Source organism: Mustela lutreola, chromosome 13 (assembly GCF_030435805.1).
Source record: "Mustela lutreola isolate mMusLut2 chromosome 13, mMusLut2.pri, whole genome shotgun sequence".
Classification (NCBI taxonomy): Eukaryota; Metazoa; Chordata; class Mammalia; order Carnivora; family Mustelidae; genus Mustela; species Mustela lutreola.
Window position 1 is genome coordinate 60,733,374 of NC_081302.1, and position 17,210 is coordinate 60,750,583.

General features: G+C 43.6%; 1 protein-coding gene across 16 annotated transcripts in view; it reads right to left on the bottom strand.

The window, feature by feature from the left end:
* Positions 1 to 7,916: 7,916 nt before the first annotated feature.
* CAB39L (calcium binding protein 39 like) overlaps positions 7,917 to 17,210 on the bottom strand; it is a 124,887-nt gene continuing 115,593 nt past the window's right edge. For all 16 annotated transcript variants that reach the window (XM_059144483.1, XM_059144466.1, XM_059144476.1 and 13 more), the window contains one exon: positions 7,917 to 9,411. In XM_059144483.1, coding sequence (XP_059000466.1) covers positions 9,232 to 9,411 — 180 coding nt within the window. In that variant the 3' untranslated portion in view covers positions 7,917 to 9,231. The remainder of the gene's footprint in view (positions 9,412 to 17,210) is intronic.

Below are 17,210 nucleotides of genomic sequence, written 5' to 3' on the forward strand. Positions count from 1 at the left end.
CTTTGCCCGTGTTTTTTTATTTGTCTCTTTATTAAGTTGCATATCATGATTCCATTTTTGTAAACAAAAGTTATGCATCCAAAAAGGCTGAAATGATAGCATGGTTGACAACTGTTGCCTCTGAATAGTGAATTACATGTTGATTTAATTTTTTACTTTTTGCTTCTTTGTATCTCCTAAGTGTTTTGTAATGAACATAGGGGTAATAAGATAAACTTTATGAAGAATAGGAAAAGGGCCAATGAAAGCTACAGGTGCGCTCAGTGGGGCCAGAGAGCTGGGCTTTTGCTTTGGCGGGTAGTGGGGACTGGAAACCTTATGACAGCAGGAATCATTTTGCCAGACACTCTTCTGGACTTTTCTGCAGTCTTGAAACATCCCATAGAGGGAAAGGGTCGGCGATAGAGACAGAGCAGGTGCAATTCTATGTGAGGAAAGATGAGTGGGGTCAGCGTGTAGAGAGCCCTAATCATTCAAATGAGTGGGAAACAAGTGTTCATCCCAGTTAAGAAAGATGACTTCAGTCTTCTGTCAGTATCCTCTTCTTGAGGATCCATTCTGTCACCACTAGAGACAGTGTCAGTGGGACTTTTAATGACAGTGCCCTGTTCCTCCATTCCCCAACACCTTCTCCTGCTCCCCAGCCCGGGAGGGTGGGCATGTGACCAAACATATCTAGAAATAGAAATAGAAATAAAAAATTTCCAGGGATGAGCATGAGACACAAATAGAGACTGTTAGAGTGCTGTTAGGAGATGTGACAAATGGGCACTGGGGATAGAGGAGTGTTTCTCTCTTCCTTCTAAATCATGTGCCATAAGCATGTTGGTTTGGGAACACCAGTGGCTACTTTCTCACCAAGTGGACACATCCTGTCTAGGAATCCTACACAAGAGAGCAGGGGAAAGAGTGTAATTTGAGTAACCATGCCTGAAACCGGTATACAATTTGTGGAGTTCCCAGTTATATGAAGTTTTTTACATATGTATGTATGTATATATGTATGTGTGTATGTATATATGTGTGTATGTGCATGTATATATGTATGTATGTGTATGTGTGTGTATGTATTTATTTATTCATTTATTTTTGCTTAAGCTTATTAGAAGTGTGTTTCTTACCTGCAGTGGAAAAGGTCCTAACTAACCCAGGTCCCTTCCAGTCCTATGATTTGGTCACTCTGAGCCAAGAGAAGAGATTGCTCAAAGATGAGTTAGGGTACTGTAAAAGATTGGAGGAGAAAAGATCATGGCTAGAAAGTAATACGGTCAAATGATAGATTTTTTTTCAGTTAGGGCGACCTCTCCAGGTTGGATGGCAGAGCAGGAAAAAAGATGGTGGAGAAAGAGCAATGAAGATGGTGGACTGTGATAAGCTGGAGAACACCGTCTGAGGAAGAGATGAAGGAAAGACCTTCAGAGTAAATACCTTTGGGTTAATCCTGGAAACGTCAGGATGTCCCCTCTCCCAGCCTGAGGAAAATAAAGCACATGAGCCTGTAGAGAGGGAAAGGGAACAGAGGCTGTGAACTCAGGGTAATGGGCTGGGGTTTCCCTGGTGGTCTACTGCTTCTGGACCCTCACAAGCAGCCCCCAGGCAGGGTCAGACCAAAAACTTGTTGCTGGCCCCGAGTTTAGAGTGTGTTCACAGTCTCCCTGTCTCTGACCCCCTTTCTTGGAGTGCGGAGGGAGAGAAGGGCTGACAGTGGGAAGGGTTTTGCCGGGCTGGGCAGGCACTCAGTGCATGGTGCAGTCTCGAAGTCCACAGCCCCAGCCTCGGGGCCATCCTGGAAGAGCTTTCCACGTTGATTTGATTCCTACAGACTCCTCCCTGATGGCCGGGGGGATGGGGAGGAGCTGCAGGGACAGCTGGAGATCGACTCCAATGAGGCTGCCGGCCAGCTCTTCACTGCAGCCCCACGGGCAGCTCAGGGCAGACTCGAGCTCCCCACCACAAGGCTGGGGCCAGATACTGAGCCTTTCCTGACAGTGACAGTGTGACAGTGCGACAAGCACCCTCCTTTCCTGGCCCCCGCCTCTAGCTGCCCGTTTCCTGGCTGCTTAGGCCGCTGCTCCGGGATGCAGACAGGCACAGCAAACTGACAACTGAAAACAGCCGCTCTGCTTGGAAATGCCCCGGTCAAGGTTAAGGGCGGCCTGGTGCTGCCAGACGCTGCCCAGCAGCCGCGAGCACACCCTCCTCCTTCCTCCCACACGCTGGGCAGCACAGAGTCTCATTCATGCCGCTGGGCCAGGTTGCAGCCGCGAGAATGTCATGCTCAGTGCCCAGAAAACAGCAGAGGCTCCTCCCCACCCCCCGCCCCTCCCAGCAGAAGCAGCAGTCTGCTGTTGGGTCTTGCCTTTGTTCCTGAAGTTGGTGTCCTGGGGGGTGGGGGCTCTCGAGGTGGGAGCTGGGGAAACAGACCTGGCTGGGAGGTCAACCACTTGTTGTCCCAGTGGTACTTTTTGGAAGGTATATCAGCCTGGTCTTTAAGGCAAGGGAAATACCAAGCCTCTTACTGACCAGCTCTGGCCAACATAGCTTACTGCATGAGACAGACTCGGAGGGATGCGGCCATGGGGGTGGCTGGCGGACAGCTAGAAAGAACGGGAGGCGTCAGGGAGGAAGGACCTAGGGGCGGGGGTGCAGCAGCTGCAGCCCTCACCCCTCACTGAAGACAGGGTGGGGGAGGCTGCAGGGGAAGAGCATGGGGGGCTCCTCCTGAGCCTCTGCTAGGAGGGAGGAGAAAGCCCTCAGTCAGGAGACAGCTACAGAGAACGAAAGAGTACACAGGGAGACTGCGTGAAGGACTGGGTGCATTCTGAGGCCCAAACTACAGACAGAGTGGATGCTTCCTCGTCACAAGGACTTCGGGGACCCCCCCAGATCAGAGTGACTGGCCCACATGGAAGCAGGAGAGTGAGGTTCTCGTCTCACACAGTTGAAGAGTGACTCTCACAGACAAAGGGGAGTGAGTAGCATGATCCATTCGTGTTTTATTGAGCAAGGATAAAAAGCTCTCAGGAGAGGGGTCCTGATAGGGTTGCCAGGGTGGGGCCTCCGCGGACAAGTCTTCTATTTAGAACTGACCGGGGACCTTGTGTCCTTAACATTCTTGTGACGTCTTGGTCTGAGTAAGGACTGGTGATAACAGCTTTAATGGCTTATCTCTTCTTTGGGGTCTGGTTATTCTTTGTTGGTAACAGGTGATGGTCATAAAACAAGACCCCCCCCCCCCCTTCTGATGCCCTGAGCAGAGTGTTCTGGTTTGTTCCCTTATCTCTGGTTCCCTTGCACCTCTGCATTTTGGGGATTTCTGGGAGCCTGATCATGTAGCCCCTAACTATCTCTCCCTACCTAGCCCCTCCTGTCCTGTACTCAATACCTTTCTTGAGCTCCAGACTCATGTGTCCACCTGCTGCACAGACATGTCCACACCAGACTGTCCAGCGCTGCCCTCACCATCTCTCGGCTCTGCCCCTCGGTTGGGCATGTTGTTGGGCATGTCACCACAGCCACAGGCCTGTGAGGCACCCTCTTCCTCACCCTTAGCTTCTAGAAATGGTGCAGCACTAGGTGTGGTCAATATTGAATCGCAGCTCCTGCCTCTGGGTTCTGGGTTTGAATCCTGCTCAGCCATGTGCTCACTGTACGATCTTGGGCAAGTGACCCTCTCCATGACTCTGTTTCGGCATCTGCAAAAACAGGATAATGAGCAATTCCTCCTGCGGGGGTTCTGAGGACTGAGTTTAGTATTTATGAAGCACCTAGAGTAGGGCCGACCCAAAGCAGGTGCTAACTCAGCTGCCTTGATGATGGTATTAAGCCCTTAGGAGGCTTTCAAGTCTCCCCTCCCAGCCTGCCCTGCGTGTCCGCATACCTAACACACAGGACATGTGCCTCATCATTCTCTAACCATGCCACGTTCCGACCACACCAGGTTCCGACCACACTAGGCTCCATACCCCTGTGGCCTCTTCTGCCTGGAGAGCCTACAGGCCCTGGGGATGGTGGAGGGAGCGGACAGGGGGCACCTCCTGCGCTGGCCCCTCGCATAACGTTTGTGAGTGCCTCACATCCAGAGCCGCACTCTGAGGCAGGTCTCCTTGCCTCACTTTTTGGGCAGGAAGCTGAAGCTCAGTGATTCTCAGAATCAAAGAGCTAGTAGTGGAGGGGGCCTTAAGTCCAGGTGTGGCAACCCCCAACCCTGTGTCGTTCCACTGTGTGCAAAACTCTCCATCATTTGAGAGAGAAAGGACAGTAAGTAGTTGTGGAAACAGTTCCCTTAGTGGTGGGTTTGCAATGTGTTGATTCAGCGAAGCTGAAACATGTTTCCAGGACTGAGGAATTTGCACTGGTCTCAAGGGCACGTTGTCAGAGTTGCCAGGGTAAGAGAAGTGGCCACCATGTTTATACCGGGAAGGTCAGCACAGGGGATGTTGTAGCTCATCTTGCATTGGGGTGTGGGAGACATCCCCCTGCACCTCCTTCTTCAGCTTCTGTGTGTCTGGGTTCAGCCTGGATAGCTCCACCGTGAATTGTGCCGTCCAGTCCTGAGGTCAGCCGCATTCAGGATGATGGAAGATTACAGAGCTTCCTCATGACCTTCAGGTTTGTCTGCCTGCCCTTCCTTTGCTGACTCAGGGACAGTGTGCATGGACGTTTCCCTGTGGTAATCTGGGTGTGTCACTCTGTGGTTGTTCCCTGATCAACCCCTGAAGGTATGGAGAATTAGTTCAGTGGATGCTAGGTTAAAGGAGTAAACGCTTGATTGGATATATTTTAGTTGGGCTTTATTTATTTATTTTTTTTAAGATTTTATTTGTCAGAGAGAGAAAAAGAGCATAAGCAGGGGGAGCAGCAGGCTCCCCACTAACCAGGGCATCTAATGTGGGACTCAATCCCAGGACCCTGAGATCATGACTTAAGTCAAAGGCAGATGCTTAACAACTGAGCCACCCAGGTGTCCTTGCTTTGGGCTTTACATTTCGGAACTAAACTTGAGGGGACTTGTGTTTTCCAACCTTCCCTAAAGGACAAATTAATGTGTATTACAACATGTTCCCCTAATGATCCCCCATGATCACAGTTTTTTAAAGTAACATAGATGGCTCACCGTGTAGTGATTAATCTATGATCAGTATTGAATTAAGTGATGGTAATGGGGTTGTGAATTTTATGTGGCTTTGTGACTTGATGGTACGGTGTCAGTCGTCATACACCCTCCTCCTGACAGGAATCAGATGTGTGTCCATCAGACTGTTGCCTCATGGCAGTTCTGTGGCACTGGGCCATGGGATGAATGTGAGATGGAAGAATAGCTGGCTGGGCAGCAGCCACTCCTATCAGGAAATCTAAGCCAATCTTATGTCCAGCTGAAAAAGCAAGCCAAGAAAACAAAAGCAGGTGCAGTATTACAGTCTGAAATGAATACTGGCGTAGAGTCAAGGGATTGCTCAAAATGGCGGAGAAATTCAAGATTGAGTTCCTTATCCTATAGGTCTAATTTGATCTTCCAAACATGAGACAACCAAGAGGAACAAATTTGACCTTCTTCAACGAATCTAGCTTTTGAAGTCTTTTCACTGAGTTACCCTTGAGCCCTGGAATTCAGGATTCTCGCTTTTCTTTGGAGGCCATGATGGGGGAAGGGTCTGCCCCTCCTGGGGTGGAGAGCTGAAGAGCAGGTCTGCGGGGAGGGAGGCTGCCTGGGTATACATCCTAGTTTCCAAGGATACGGCTTTGGGGTCAGACCTCTCCCTAAATCCTGGCTCTGCAGCTGGCTCTCTGATATGGAGCAAGGTCCTCACCCTTTCTATAATTCAGTGTCCTCCTCCGTGAAGTGGATATGGAGGCCTAGTGCCAGCCAGGCTTATCATGCTGTTTTTCTTTTGCTTCACTACAGTAGTGACATACAAGCACTTTCCGTATTTTAAAAACAACACTGTATCCTTGCTCACATCCCTCTTCACTTTTTTTCGATCTTCTTAGGAAGACCACAGTCTAGCTTTATAGGTTTTGGACCTTTGTCCAACTGCAGGGCCCACTGCTGTATCCCAAACCTCCTGAAAGAACATAAACAGAAAGTTGGTGATTTCATGCCAAACATAACACACATAGTGTTTTGGAGAAAACAAATAAAAAAAAATAGAAGATATAAAATCTTAATTTCCTCTAATACAAGTAGACTAGAAGGATCTGTGAATCTACTTTGAAACCTTTCTCTTCATATGAAAAAATTGTAGCAACTTTCCAGTTTTTCATTTTCTTTTACATTATTATGATCTCTTCCGGGTCTTGTGTACTTTCCAGACGGCACTATGGCTCTATGCAGCTTTGTGTCACTCAAACCACTCTGGCTGGTCACAGGGGCTTTCAAAAGGCTCTGCCACTCTTCCTCAGTGTATATGCTGCCCCAGAACTGCCAGGATGAGAACCTGTGGAGGCCGACAGTTGAGAAAGGTTGCACAAGGGCCGTGTGCCCCCTGGCCTTTTCTCCAGGAGTAATCCTAACGTCTGGGCAGATGCCTGGCTTTAGCCAAGAGTCTTGTCCAAGAAAATCATGATCTCAATCCCTGATGGCTCACTCTGGGACTGACCCTCAGGAGCCTCCTGGGCTGCAGTGAAGGGCACAGAACACTTCCCGACACCCTGGACCTCCCCTCCTTCCCAGGCTTGAGGATGAACAAGGGAGGAAGAGCAGAGTTTGGCCTCAGGCCACCATCAGTTTGTATCCAGGTGTAGTCCGTGCAGTCTGGGGGACTTAAACTGCTTAGAGCCTCAAATATAAAATGGGAGTGCCTCTGGCTGTGATGTATTTGGTGGCAGGCAGGTACAGCTCCAGCAGTGACAGCCTCACTTGGACAACAGGACAGCAACAGGGTCATGGAGTTAACCAAGTGCCAGGGAAAATGGTGTGAGGTCTCCGGGCAGCCCGAGCACCCCCCAGAGGCCAGCCTGCCCTCCTCCCCCTGTGCTCCCTGTCTGGAATGAGGGCAGGAGCACAGATCAGCCACATGCAGAGGAACGAATCTGACCACGCAGTGTGTGGCACCTTTTTATTTAGTCAGTCTTAATTTAAATGTGTGTTTTGAAATAGCTTATTAAATAGGATGTTCTCAAATTTCGATTCTCACAATATTTACAGTGAATTTTGTGCAAACATATTTTGACTGTGAGCGTCTTGCTCCCCACCTTTCCCATTAATAATTTACAAATTTGTATCACACAAAACCCCAGCTACTTCATTAATGCCTCTTAGGCTCCAGTTTCGGGTCTGATGGGTACTGAACTAGAATAAGGACTTGCAAGCAAAGAACTAATTCAAGCCCAGAGGAAATAAAATGTTTTATTTATCAAAGGCCTTGCTTTCCAAATAGAAACATGTGTCCTAAGATGTTGTGGAACAGTGTTAGCAACCAAATGAACTTCCAATGGTTATTGAGCCTTCTCTCTCTCTTTTTTTTAGTATTTACTGTCTTCTCTTTCAATCAAATAAGTAAAACCAGAAAAGTTGGATTCTAAGAGACTCTGGACTGTCAGGAAACATTATAAAAATAATCTGACTTCAGTGAGGAAAGAATGACCCTCCATGTTGACGTGTCCCTCGGGGCCCACTCTATATGCCTCAGGAGTCCACGCTGGGCCCCTGCCAAGAGGGGTGAAGGCCTGCCAGCTAATTCTTCAGATAGAAAATCTACAGAGGGCACTGATCCTGGAGAATGACCCCCGGAGAAGCACCCTTCCCCTCTCGTGGAGAAACACCTGGTTGAAGAACACAGCACACGATATTATATAAAGGAAGCGTCCTTACAGAAGGCCACAACTCACAACTTGGAAACAGAATTCTGAAAAAATACACATTGTTATAACCCTAATGTCTTGTAAATATAGCTTTAAAATTTCTTTTTATACACTTTATGTCTGAAACAAACCATAGCCTTTTTTGTTGTTTTTGGTCCATGCCTTTTTTAAAGAACACAAATTAAGCCCTTACTCATACCAGTATGCAAGAGAATATTTGAGACCATATATTTGTAGGTTTTCTACGTTTTTGATGAAAGCTTTGATGGGAAACTAGAGGGCCAGCTAATTAGAAAATAAACTGAAAAGATAAATTTTAGTCCTCTGAGAAGTTCTTCACACATTTATTCATTTGCCCTCCCAATGGCAATGTTCCCTTGTCTATAAAAGCGGGCTAACCCTCTGGACCCACGGTTTTGTACATGTGAGGCATCCCAATGCAATGATTCCTACTCTAAAGCACACTTTCACCATGAAAGAATTTTCCCATAATGACAGGAATGAAATATTCCAAATATTCCCCAATACTCCAGGAGTCAGAGCGAAACAACAGTGTTTATTACTGCTAGAGCTGTGGTCCTACACCATCTGTTCCAAGTTCTCAAGTGAGCAGGTCATACCCGCGGGGCCCGTGTCCCCGTGACCCCTGCTGAGCTGACCGGTCCTACTTTGGCCAAGCCAGTTCCTGGCTATCCGGGCTGTGGGTGCAGGGGGTACGCCAGGAGTGGGGTGCTGAGGAGAACTGCTCGGAGAGGGCTCAGGTCATTGAGTGGGACTGTAAGCAGAGAGAGGTCTGCGCTTCCCAGGAAGTTAGTCACGGTCAAAAGCAGATGGGCAGGGAACAAGGACTTGTGATGACTGAAAACATGGGCCTTGTCTCGCCAGAGCTTTCAGCACCATGAGAAATCCGTATGTCAAAAACTAATGATGTACTGTATGGGGACTAACATAATGTTACAAAAAAGAAGAAATCTGTACGTCCAAGTGCAGACGGGTGGAATGGCTTTGCGCCTCTCACCCCCACCCCCGGTTCTCTAAGGAGAACATAACCTTGAGGGCTCAGGGATGCCCGTCCTTCGGGCTTCTTTCTACTCGGTGGCCTGTGATGACTCAGGGCTCGGGTCTGCAAGCCCACGGCCCTGCTGCCTTTTGTCAACAAAGGGTTAAAGCTGTTTTTATCCACGTCTAAGACAATGGCTCTGATTTCACATAAATCATCACAGACTTGATTCAAATGAATACATTATTCTAGGTTAATCATTTTTTTCATTCAAATGTTTATATTCCTTCTACCCTGAACAATGAATTGAGAAGAACCAGGTTATCTCCTCCGAAGCCTTCCCGAGAACAATTACTTTTTGAAATAACACTTTCTGTACAGACTGAACAAATGAGACCGTGACTGTGGCGGGAGAGTGGCTGAGACTGTCAAGGGGTGGTTTTCTTCAAGTCCCGGATCTGTTTAATCAGGTAGTTCTTCTCATCGCTGAACTGCTCGTCGTCCGTCCTTTCCTTTTGGAAGCTACTCAGAAACTCAATGAGTTTGGGTTGATTTTTTAGTAGGATCTCCACAATAGGCTGTGTTTTGTGAGGACTGGCCACAAACACCTGAAATGAAAAGAAACAAATACCTCAGACAGGGAACGCACACCGGAGACAACACAGACCCTACTCGGGGTCCCCGTGAAGTCCCCCATTATGCTTCCCTATTGATGAAAATCCGTAGCTCCCCATCCAGAGCCTGTTCTGGAAAGCCAGCTGGGAACTCATCAGCGCTACTGTGAACAGTTTTTACTTTTACTTTGTTTTGATTTTAAATGTCTTAAATGTTTATATGTTCTTAACGATACAATCTTTCCAACAGAAAAGAACATCAGACACCTATATACTCACCAACAACTTGAGCAGATTTTTACATCTAATCTCGTTTTAAAGGAATGAAACACTAGAAATAGATGCAAACTCTCACTTTCCATCTGTCCTCACCCCCTTAAGCAGTGTGCTTCCATCCCTAAGCATGTTTTTATCCTTTTTCTCCTACGACATATGTATGTGTGTGTGCGTATGCATTCACCTACACACACACACACACACACACACACACGCACACACAACATAAACAACACGTAGTATTTGAGTGTGCTTTTTTAAAAAATATAATTTAGTTTTTGAACAGGTAATATATTCATCGGGCTGAAAAATTCAAAAAAGACACCTCCCAGAGATTCCAACTCAGCAGATCTGGGCTGGAGGTCTGGCATTCTGTATTTTTCTGAAGTTCATAAAAGATTCTTACGTGCACTCCTGTTGAAACCATAATCCTAGACTAGTAACTCAGCTATAATATAAAAGACAGCAATGGCTATAATAACAGGACACAGTAACTCAAAACTATAATACTGATTGGCGTAATGTTTCTCAATGGACACACTTCTAAGTTAGATGGTATATATATATGACGACATGAGAAAACCCAAAAAAGTATGTGACTCCTATATACAGCTCTATGGTTTCATGTTCTGGGCATCTCACGCCTCTGAAGGGTTGAGTGCTTTACCACAAGGCCCCCCTGCCCCATCCCAGACTTCCAGCAGTGCATCCTCTAAACACGCTATGGACAAGGATGGGTTATGGGGGAAAGTGAAGGCTAAAAACTTGAGCCCTCAGTCATTGCTTGAGCTCAGCAATCATGAAGAAAGAAAAGAATACACAGGATGTTAAGGCCCTATGAGAGGGGAAGAAAAGGCTGTGCAGCGTCAAAGGAGGTGAACATAACATTAGATTTCTGAGTTTATTGTGTGACATGCAAGTTCATCCATGAATCAGATTTTTATGATTGAAAATAGCCATTAAAAAAAAAGGGTCCAGCAGAGAAAGGGAACATAACATTCGCTTATGCTTACTTATATATATGTAAGTTCCTAGGGATTTGTCCATTTCATTTACATTATCTAATTTGTTGGTTAGATTACACTACAATTATTCATAGTATTCTCTTAGTGATTTTTAAAAATTTCTATGAGGGGATTGAATTGGTAATCAAAAACCTCCCAACAAAGAAAAGCCCAGGACCAAATGACTTCACTGGTAAATTCTACAAATTTTAAAGAAGAATTAACAGTCTATTTCAAATTCTTTCCAAAAAATAAAAGAGAGGGGAACACTTCCTAATTCATGCTATGAGGCTGGCCTTAACCTAATGCCAAAGCCAGACAAAGATATGACAAGAAAACTAGAGACCAATATCCTTTATGAATAAAGATGTAAAAATCTTCCCTAAGATACAAGCAGCCTGAATCTAACATCATATTAAAATAAGTATATGCCATCAACAAATGGAATTCTAGAAATATAAAGGAGATTCAACATAGTAAAATCAATCAATATAATACACCATATGTATGCGGTTGAACTGTGTCCCCTCAAAAATATGAATGTTTAAGTCCTAATCCTTGGAACTTTAAATATGACCTTATTACAAGCATAATCAAATCCAGATGAGGTCATACTAGATTACAGTGGGTCCTAATTCAATGAGTAGTATCCTTATAAGAAGAAGAAAATTAGGACAAAGAGACACATGGGGATGCACAGTTGTGAAGATGAAGACATATTGCAGTTACGAATCCAAGGAATCCCACAGATTGCTGGCAATCACCAGAAGCTAGGAGGTAAGCATAGAACAGATTTTCGGGATGAACCCAAAAGGACCAAAAGGACCAAAAGGACCCACCCCTTCTGAGACAATAAACTTCTGTTGTCTTAACCCATTCAGTCTATGTCTTAACCCATTCAGTCTTTGTTATGGCAGCTCCAGGCAACTGATATCTACCTCCAAAAGGACCCACTCCTTCTGAGACAATAAACTTCTGTTGTCTTAACCCATTCAGTCTATGTCTTAACCCATTCAGTCTTTGTTATGGCAGCTCCAGGCAACTGATATCTACCTCACCCTGGAAACAAAAATTAACTCATAATCAATCTAAGACCTTAATATAGGAGCTAATAAAACCTTCAAAGGAAAATATAGGGCTCTATCTTCATGACCTTGGATTCGGCAATGGTTTCTTAGCTATGACATCAAAAGCATGAACAACAAAAGAAAAAAAACCAGATAAACTGAACATCAAAATGTAAAACTTTTGTGTATCAAAGGACATTATCAAGAGAGTGAAAAGACAGCACACAGCATGAGAGAAAATATTTGTAAGTCATATGTATGATCAATGCCTAGTATCTAGAATATATAAAGACCCCTTACAATTCAACAACAACGAAAACTTTTTAAAAAGGGGTAAAGAACTTGAACAGACATTTCTCCAAAGAAGATATGTAAATGGACAATAAGCACAGGAAAAAATGCTCAACATCATTAGTCATTAGGGAAATGCAAATCAAAACCATAACAAAGTGTCACTTCACAGGCACTAGGATGACTACAATAAAAAAAACCTGAAAACAACACATACTGGTAAGGAAGGGGAGAAATTGGAACCCTGTACAATTACACTGCTGGTGGGTGTGTAAAATGGTGCACCCTCTGTGGTAAACAATTTGGCAGTACCTCAATAAATTACACATTTAATTACCGTAAGACTAAAAATTCCATTCCAAAGTATGGATTAAACTGTGGATTAAGATAATTGAAAAACTCTGTTCAAATAAGAACTTGTACACAAATGTTTGTAGCAGCACTGTTCACAACAGCCAAAAGTCCATCAACTGATGAACAAATTGTGGCATATCCATACAATGTAATACTATTCAGCCGTAAAACTGATTGAAATATTGATCATATGGGTGAACCTTAAAAACATGTTAAAGAAAGCAGACTCAAGAGGCTATACAGTATAATTCTATTAATATGAAATACCCAGGAGAGGCAAACCCATTGAGACCAAAAGCAGATTAGGAGATGCCAAAGGCTTGGGGTATGGGAAAACAAGGAGTAACTGCCTAATGGATACAGCTTTTGGGTGAGGAGTATGTTCTGGAACTAGATAGTGATGATAGTCATGTACCACTGTAAATATGCTATATGCCGCTGAACTGTACACTTTAAAATGGTTAGAATGGTGAAGTTTAGGTTACTACAGTACAGTAAAATTGTTATTTATATATGTTTTTAAAACATATATTTTTTTATTTAAAACCTGACTGGTTTACGTTGTTAGAGTGCCTGACCTTTATATCATACCTATCAGTAGTACGTCAGAAGAGCCTTTTCTGAAGCCAAATTCGTGGGTCCTGTGGTTACTGTTTGTTTACAAGGGAGCTGCTGTGAAGTTTTAGGTAGAAATTGTCTGGCATTTTGTGGTAATTCTATAAATAACTCATAACAGTCTTTCTTTCTAAAAAAAAATTAAATATATTGGACAAACTAAGCTTCTCTGTTTCAATCCAAAATAAATGTGAAATGTAGAAGAGTTTGGAGTCAGGCGTCATTGGATTGACTACACCGAATCCCCATACTGTACCCCTCACAAATGTTAAATTTGTTTTCTGGTTTTAAAATTTTCTTATTTTAATTCTTCATGGCTCTTGAACTGTGCTGCCTCTAAAGAGAGTTGTTGATTAGAGGCATGAGGCATCAGTGCTCAGTACCCTGGGGTGGGAGTGGGGGGAGGGGGGAAAGGGTTGGGCTGACTGCCCCAGTGAAGGCTGGAGATGAACCAGTACCATAAGGAATGCACTTCTGAATCAAGGTAGGATGAACCAAATCTTCTGAATATCATGTCCAGAATAGGGAGTTTCTTGGTTTTTTTCTCTGCTGGACACTTTTTCTTTCTTCCTGTTTTTTTAATGGCTATTTTCAATCCATCCCCAAACAAGTTAAACAAATGGAACTACCTGTGGCTTCTCTTTGTACAGTGTGGTCTTATTGGCTGTATCCCTTAATCTAAACATATTTCAGAAATATGACTTATGGAGTTCTCAAGCATGGTTAGAGAAAGGCAAATACCATGACCACAACTCAAATATTTTTAACTTAGAAAACTACGAATACTTTGCTCGCTATTTTAAACCTGAATGCTTTTTATGAAAGAGTAAAACAAAACAAAACAAAACAAAACAAAAAAGAAGCATGTCTTACACACACATTCATTCATTTCATTCAAATTCTATTTTGTCAAGAGGGATGTGCACTAGACAAGGCATTGGAAGGCCCGTTTTCCGCTTTGTTTACCTTACTGTCTGTGAGGCATGCTGTAAGCCTAGAATGCCTTGTACTTGGATTTGAAACTGGGACTCCCATGACCGTTACATGGAAGTAACTAAAAGCAAAATTTCATTCCACTGAAGTATAAAATAGGGCCTTTTCTTTCTAAAGGCTCACCCTCTTGAATGAATACGAGCTTGAGCAATATAATGTTTAGAATATCTTGACGTAATTCGTGCTGGTGTTGATCAGAGACAGTAATTTTTTTCCTGTTTAAGAAAGAAGGACCTGATTCCTACCCCTGCAAGCTGGCTGATATCTGTGAGCCCCAGTGAGCCCACAACAGGACCAGACCAGGCCCTACCACCTGGGCAGGGAGGAACAAAAACCCTGGGAAGGAAGGGAGGATGCAGGAGGAGAGCAGGCCGGATGCTTCAGGATGCTCTCAACATCTCCAGCATCTCCTGAGATCCTCCTCCTCCTCAGGCCACCATCCTTATCATCACCCTGACTAGGAAAGTGACACATGTAGAAAACTAGGAAAACAGAGAAAAAGAGACACAAAGAAGAAAGAAAAAAAAAATCTCTTAAATAATTCCTCCACCCAAAGATAACCACAGTGAACATTTGGTGTATATCCTTTTATTCTGTGCATATAGTTATATGTAAATATACTTTAAACAAAACTGGGCTTGCATTGTGTACATGGTGGTTTGTAAACCGCTTTTTCACTTAATATGTTCTTAATATTTACAGCTTCTTCTTACATTAAAGGAGCCAATCACCATTTAAAGGGTAGTCAGGGCTGTAATAATAGACATTATTGTTCTGACAACTGCTTTGGCATTTTGGAATCCAAGTCTTTGGGATCTACAAATTGCACACAGCTGTGGATTACATACGAAACTACAAATTTATTCCAAAATTACATGGAAAAGCCACTTTTAAAAATGTCTTATTCTAATAGTATTCACATTTCCTATTATAAATATTACTATCTTAATTTTCCTATATCTTTTAAACTAAGCAATAATATCATAAATATGCAGCCTCAGGATGATCAAACCAAACTCTGAGTCATATATTAATATACTTTTTGGTGATGTTGATAAAGTTGGTCACTAAAACCCATTACAAACCTTTCTATAGATAAACATAGGCTTTATTATTTTATGAATTTTTATTTTTATTTTATTTTTAAATATTTTATTTATTTATTTATTTGACAGAGATCACAAGTAGGCAGAGAGGCAGGCAGAGAGGGGGGAAGCAGGCTTCCTGCTGAGCAGGAAGCCCAATGTGGGGCTCAATCCCAGGACCCTGGGATCATGACCTGAGCCAAATGCAGAGGCTTAACCCACTGAGCCACTCAGATACTCCTATTTTATGAATTTTTAAAGTATTTTAAAAAGTAGAAAAGAGAGGTGAAGTCAGGTTTCACTTTTTCTCCTCCACTACTCAGTGAAATAAAGGGAAAAAAAGAATTCAGATAAAGGCATGCCGCCATTGAGCACTCTTAATGATGAAACATTAAGTTGATATGAATACTTCTTCCCTGTTAACATTTTTTAGAAAAAATTACTAATATTATATCAGCTTAAAGCTGATTCCTAAATTTACCTGGCTCAACGGTTTTCTCCGTCAGTAGACTTAGATTTGGTATATCGTGACTGGAGAGGTTCGCCTGCTGAAAAAACAGGTCCTTAAGGAAGTGGGTAAGGAAGCAGGATGGTTAGGCTTTCACCGAATTAATTTGTAATTCTGCATTCTTTTCGGTAAGACCACAGGGAAATGATTCTCAACTAGGATGTTTCTTGTTCTGTATCTTTTTTTAAGGTGAATTGTCAAACCGGCCATTGTATTTTGGAAAGGGTGAGGTTGGAGCTTCTTGTTTTCGTGGAAAGACCTATTGCAGCCAACTGCGAGGATCTGAGAGACGGAGTAGTACACTCGGGAATATTTCTGTCCCGCCCATGCCTGAGTTCCAGCAGTTCTTTTTTTTTTTTTTTTTTTAAAGATTTTATTTATTTATTTGGCAGAGAGATCACAAGTAGGCAGAGAGGCAGGGTGGGGAGTGAGAAGCAGGCCCCCTGCTGAGCAGAGAGCCCGATGTGGGGCTCTGTCAGAGGATGCTGGGATCATGACCTGAGCCAAAGGCAGAGGCTTAACCCACTGAGCCACCCAGGTGCCCCAGTTCCAGCAGTTCTAAGAGATGAGCCAAAAGGTGCAGACCACCCCATCCCCAAGGATGGTAGGAAGTAGCATCATGGTCTTTGCTATGAAGGAAGTTAACAGAGAAAGGAAAGGGAGCTCGGCTCATACCTGATACTTGAGTTCCTATCAGACACATCTCTGGAAAAGCCAGGATCACAGAGACAAAGGTCTCATAGAACCTAGTATCTTAGAACCAGACTACTGACTTGAATGTACCTCTTGCACTTTACAAATGAGGAAACAGATCCAGATGGATTTGCCCAAAGTCACTGGTGGCAACTAGGCCAGAACGAAGACCCAGGTTTCTTGGCTTCCATCCAGTTCTTTCCCACCCACCACACCATCCTGCTTGTCCACAGCACAAAAAAAACATGAAATGGTATCTCATTCAATTCCTTGAAGTTACCAGCAAGCTAATGAAAATAATCTGGCAAAGACATTTTTAGCAGTGTGTTCCACAGTTTTTGCACCTTATGGAAGGTGTTTTTTTTTGGGGGGGGGGGAGAACAACTATTAATACACAACTGTGAAAAAAAAAACCTCTAGGACTCATTACTTTTTCTAAATAACAAAATATTGTATTTGGCAAGTGAACAATTCAGTTTATACTTTGGTGGTGGAAACATAGGGTACACGGTAGGCCCAGTTCATACACATACAAGTAAACTAGTGGTCAGCTATTTTTAAATGCACCTACTCTGTCCAGTGATGAGAGGATCCAAATTCTGAGGACGGAAGTAGGTTATTTCTATTTGACCACCCACTGAATACTTCCATAACACTGCATTTTGAACAAAATTAAATGAAGCTTGTTCTCATCTAGGAGGATATATTAAAATTTCATGGGAGCTGAAGGACATGACACACAGCCTTCTATAGTTTCTTGGGTCAGAGAGTTCTTGAGAGGGTTTATCATTCCTACTGTGTAGACATCTTCCAGTGCCAAAGCCATCAATTTGTGTTTCTTCTGATTTGTATTTATTTTGTATGAAATAACTCTGACATAGAGCAGAGTATAACAAAACATATCAGA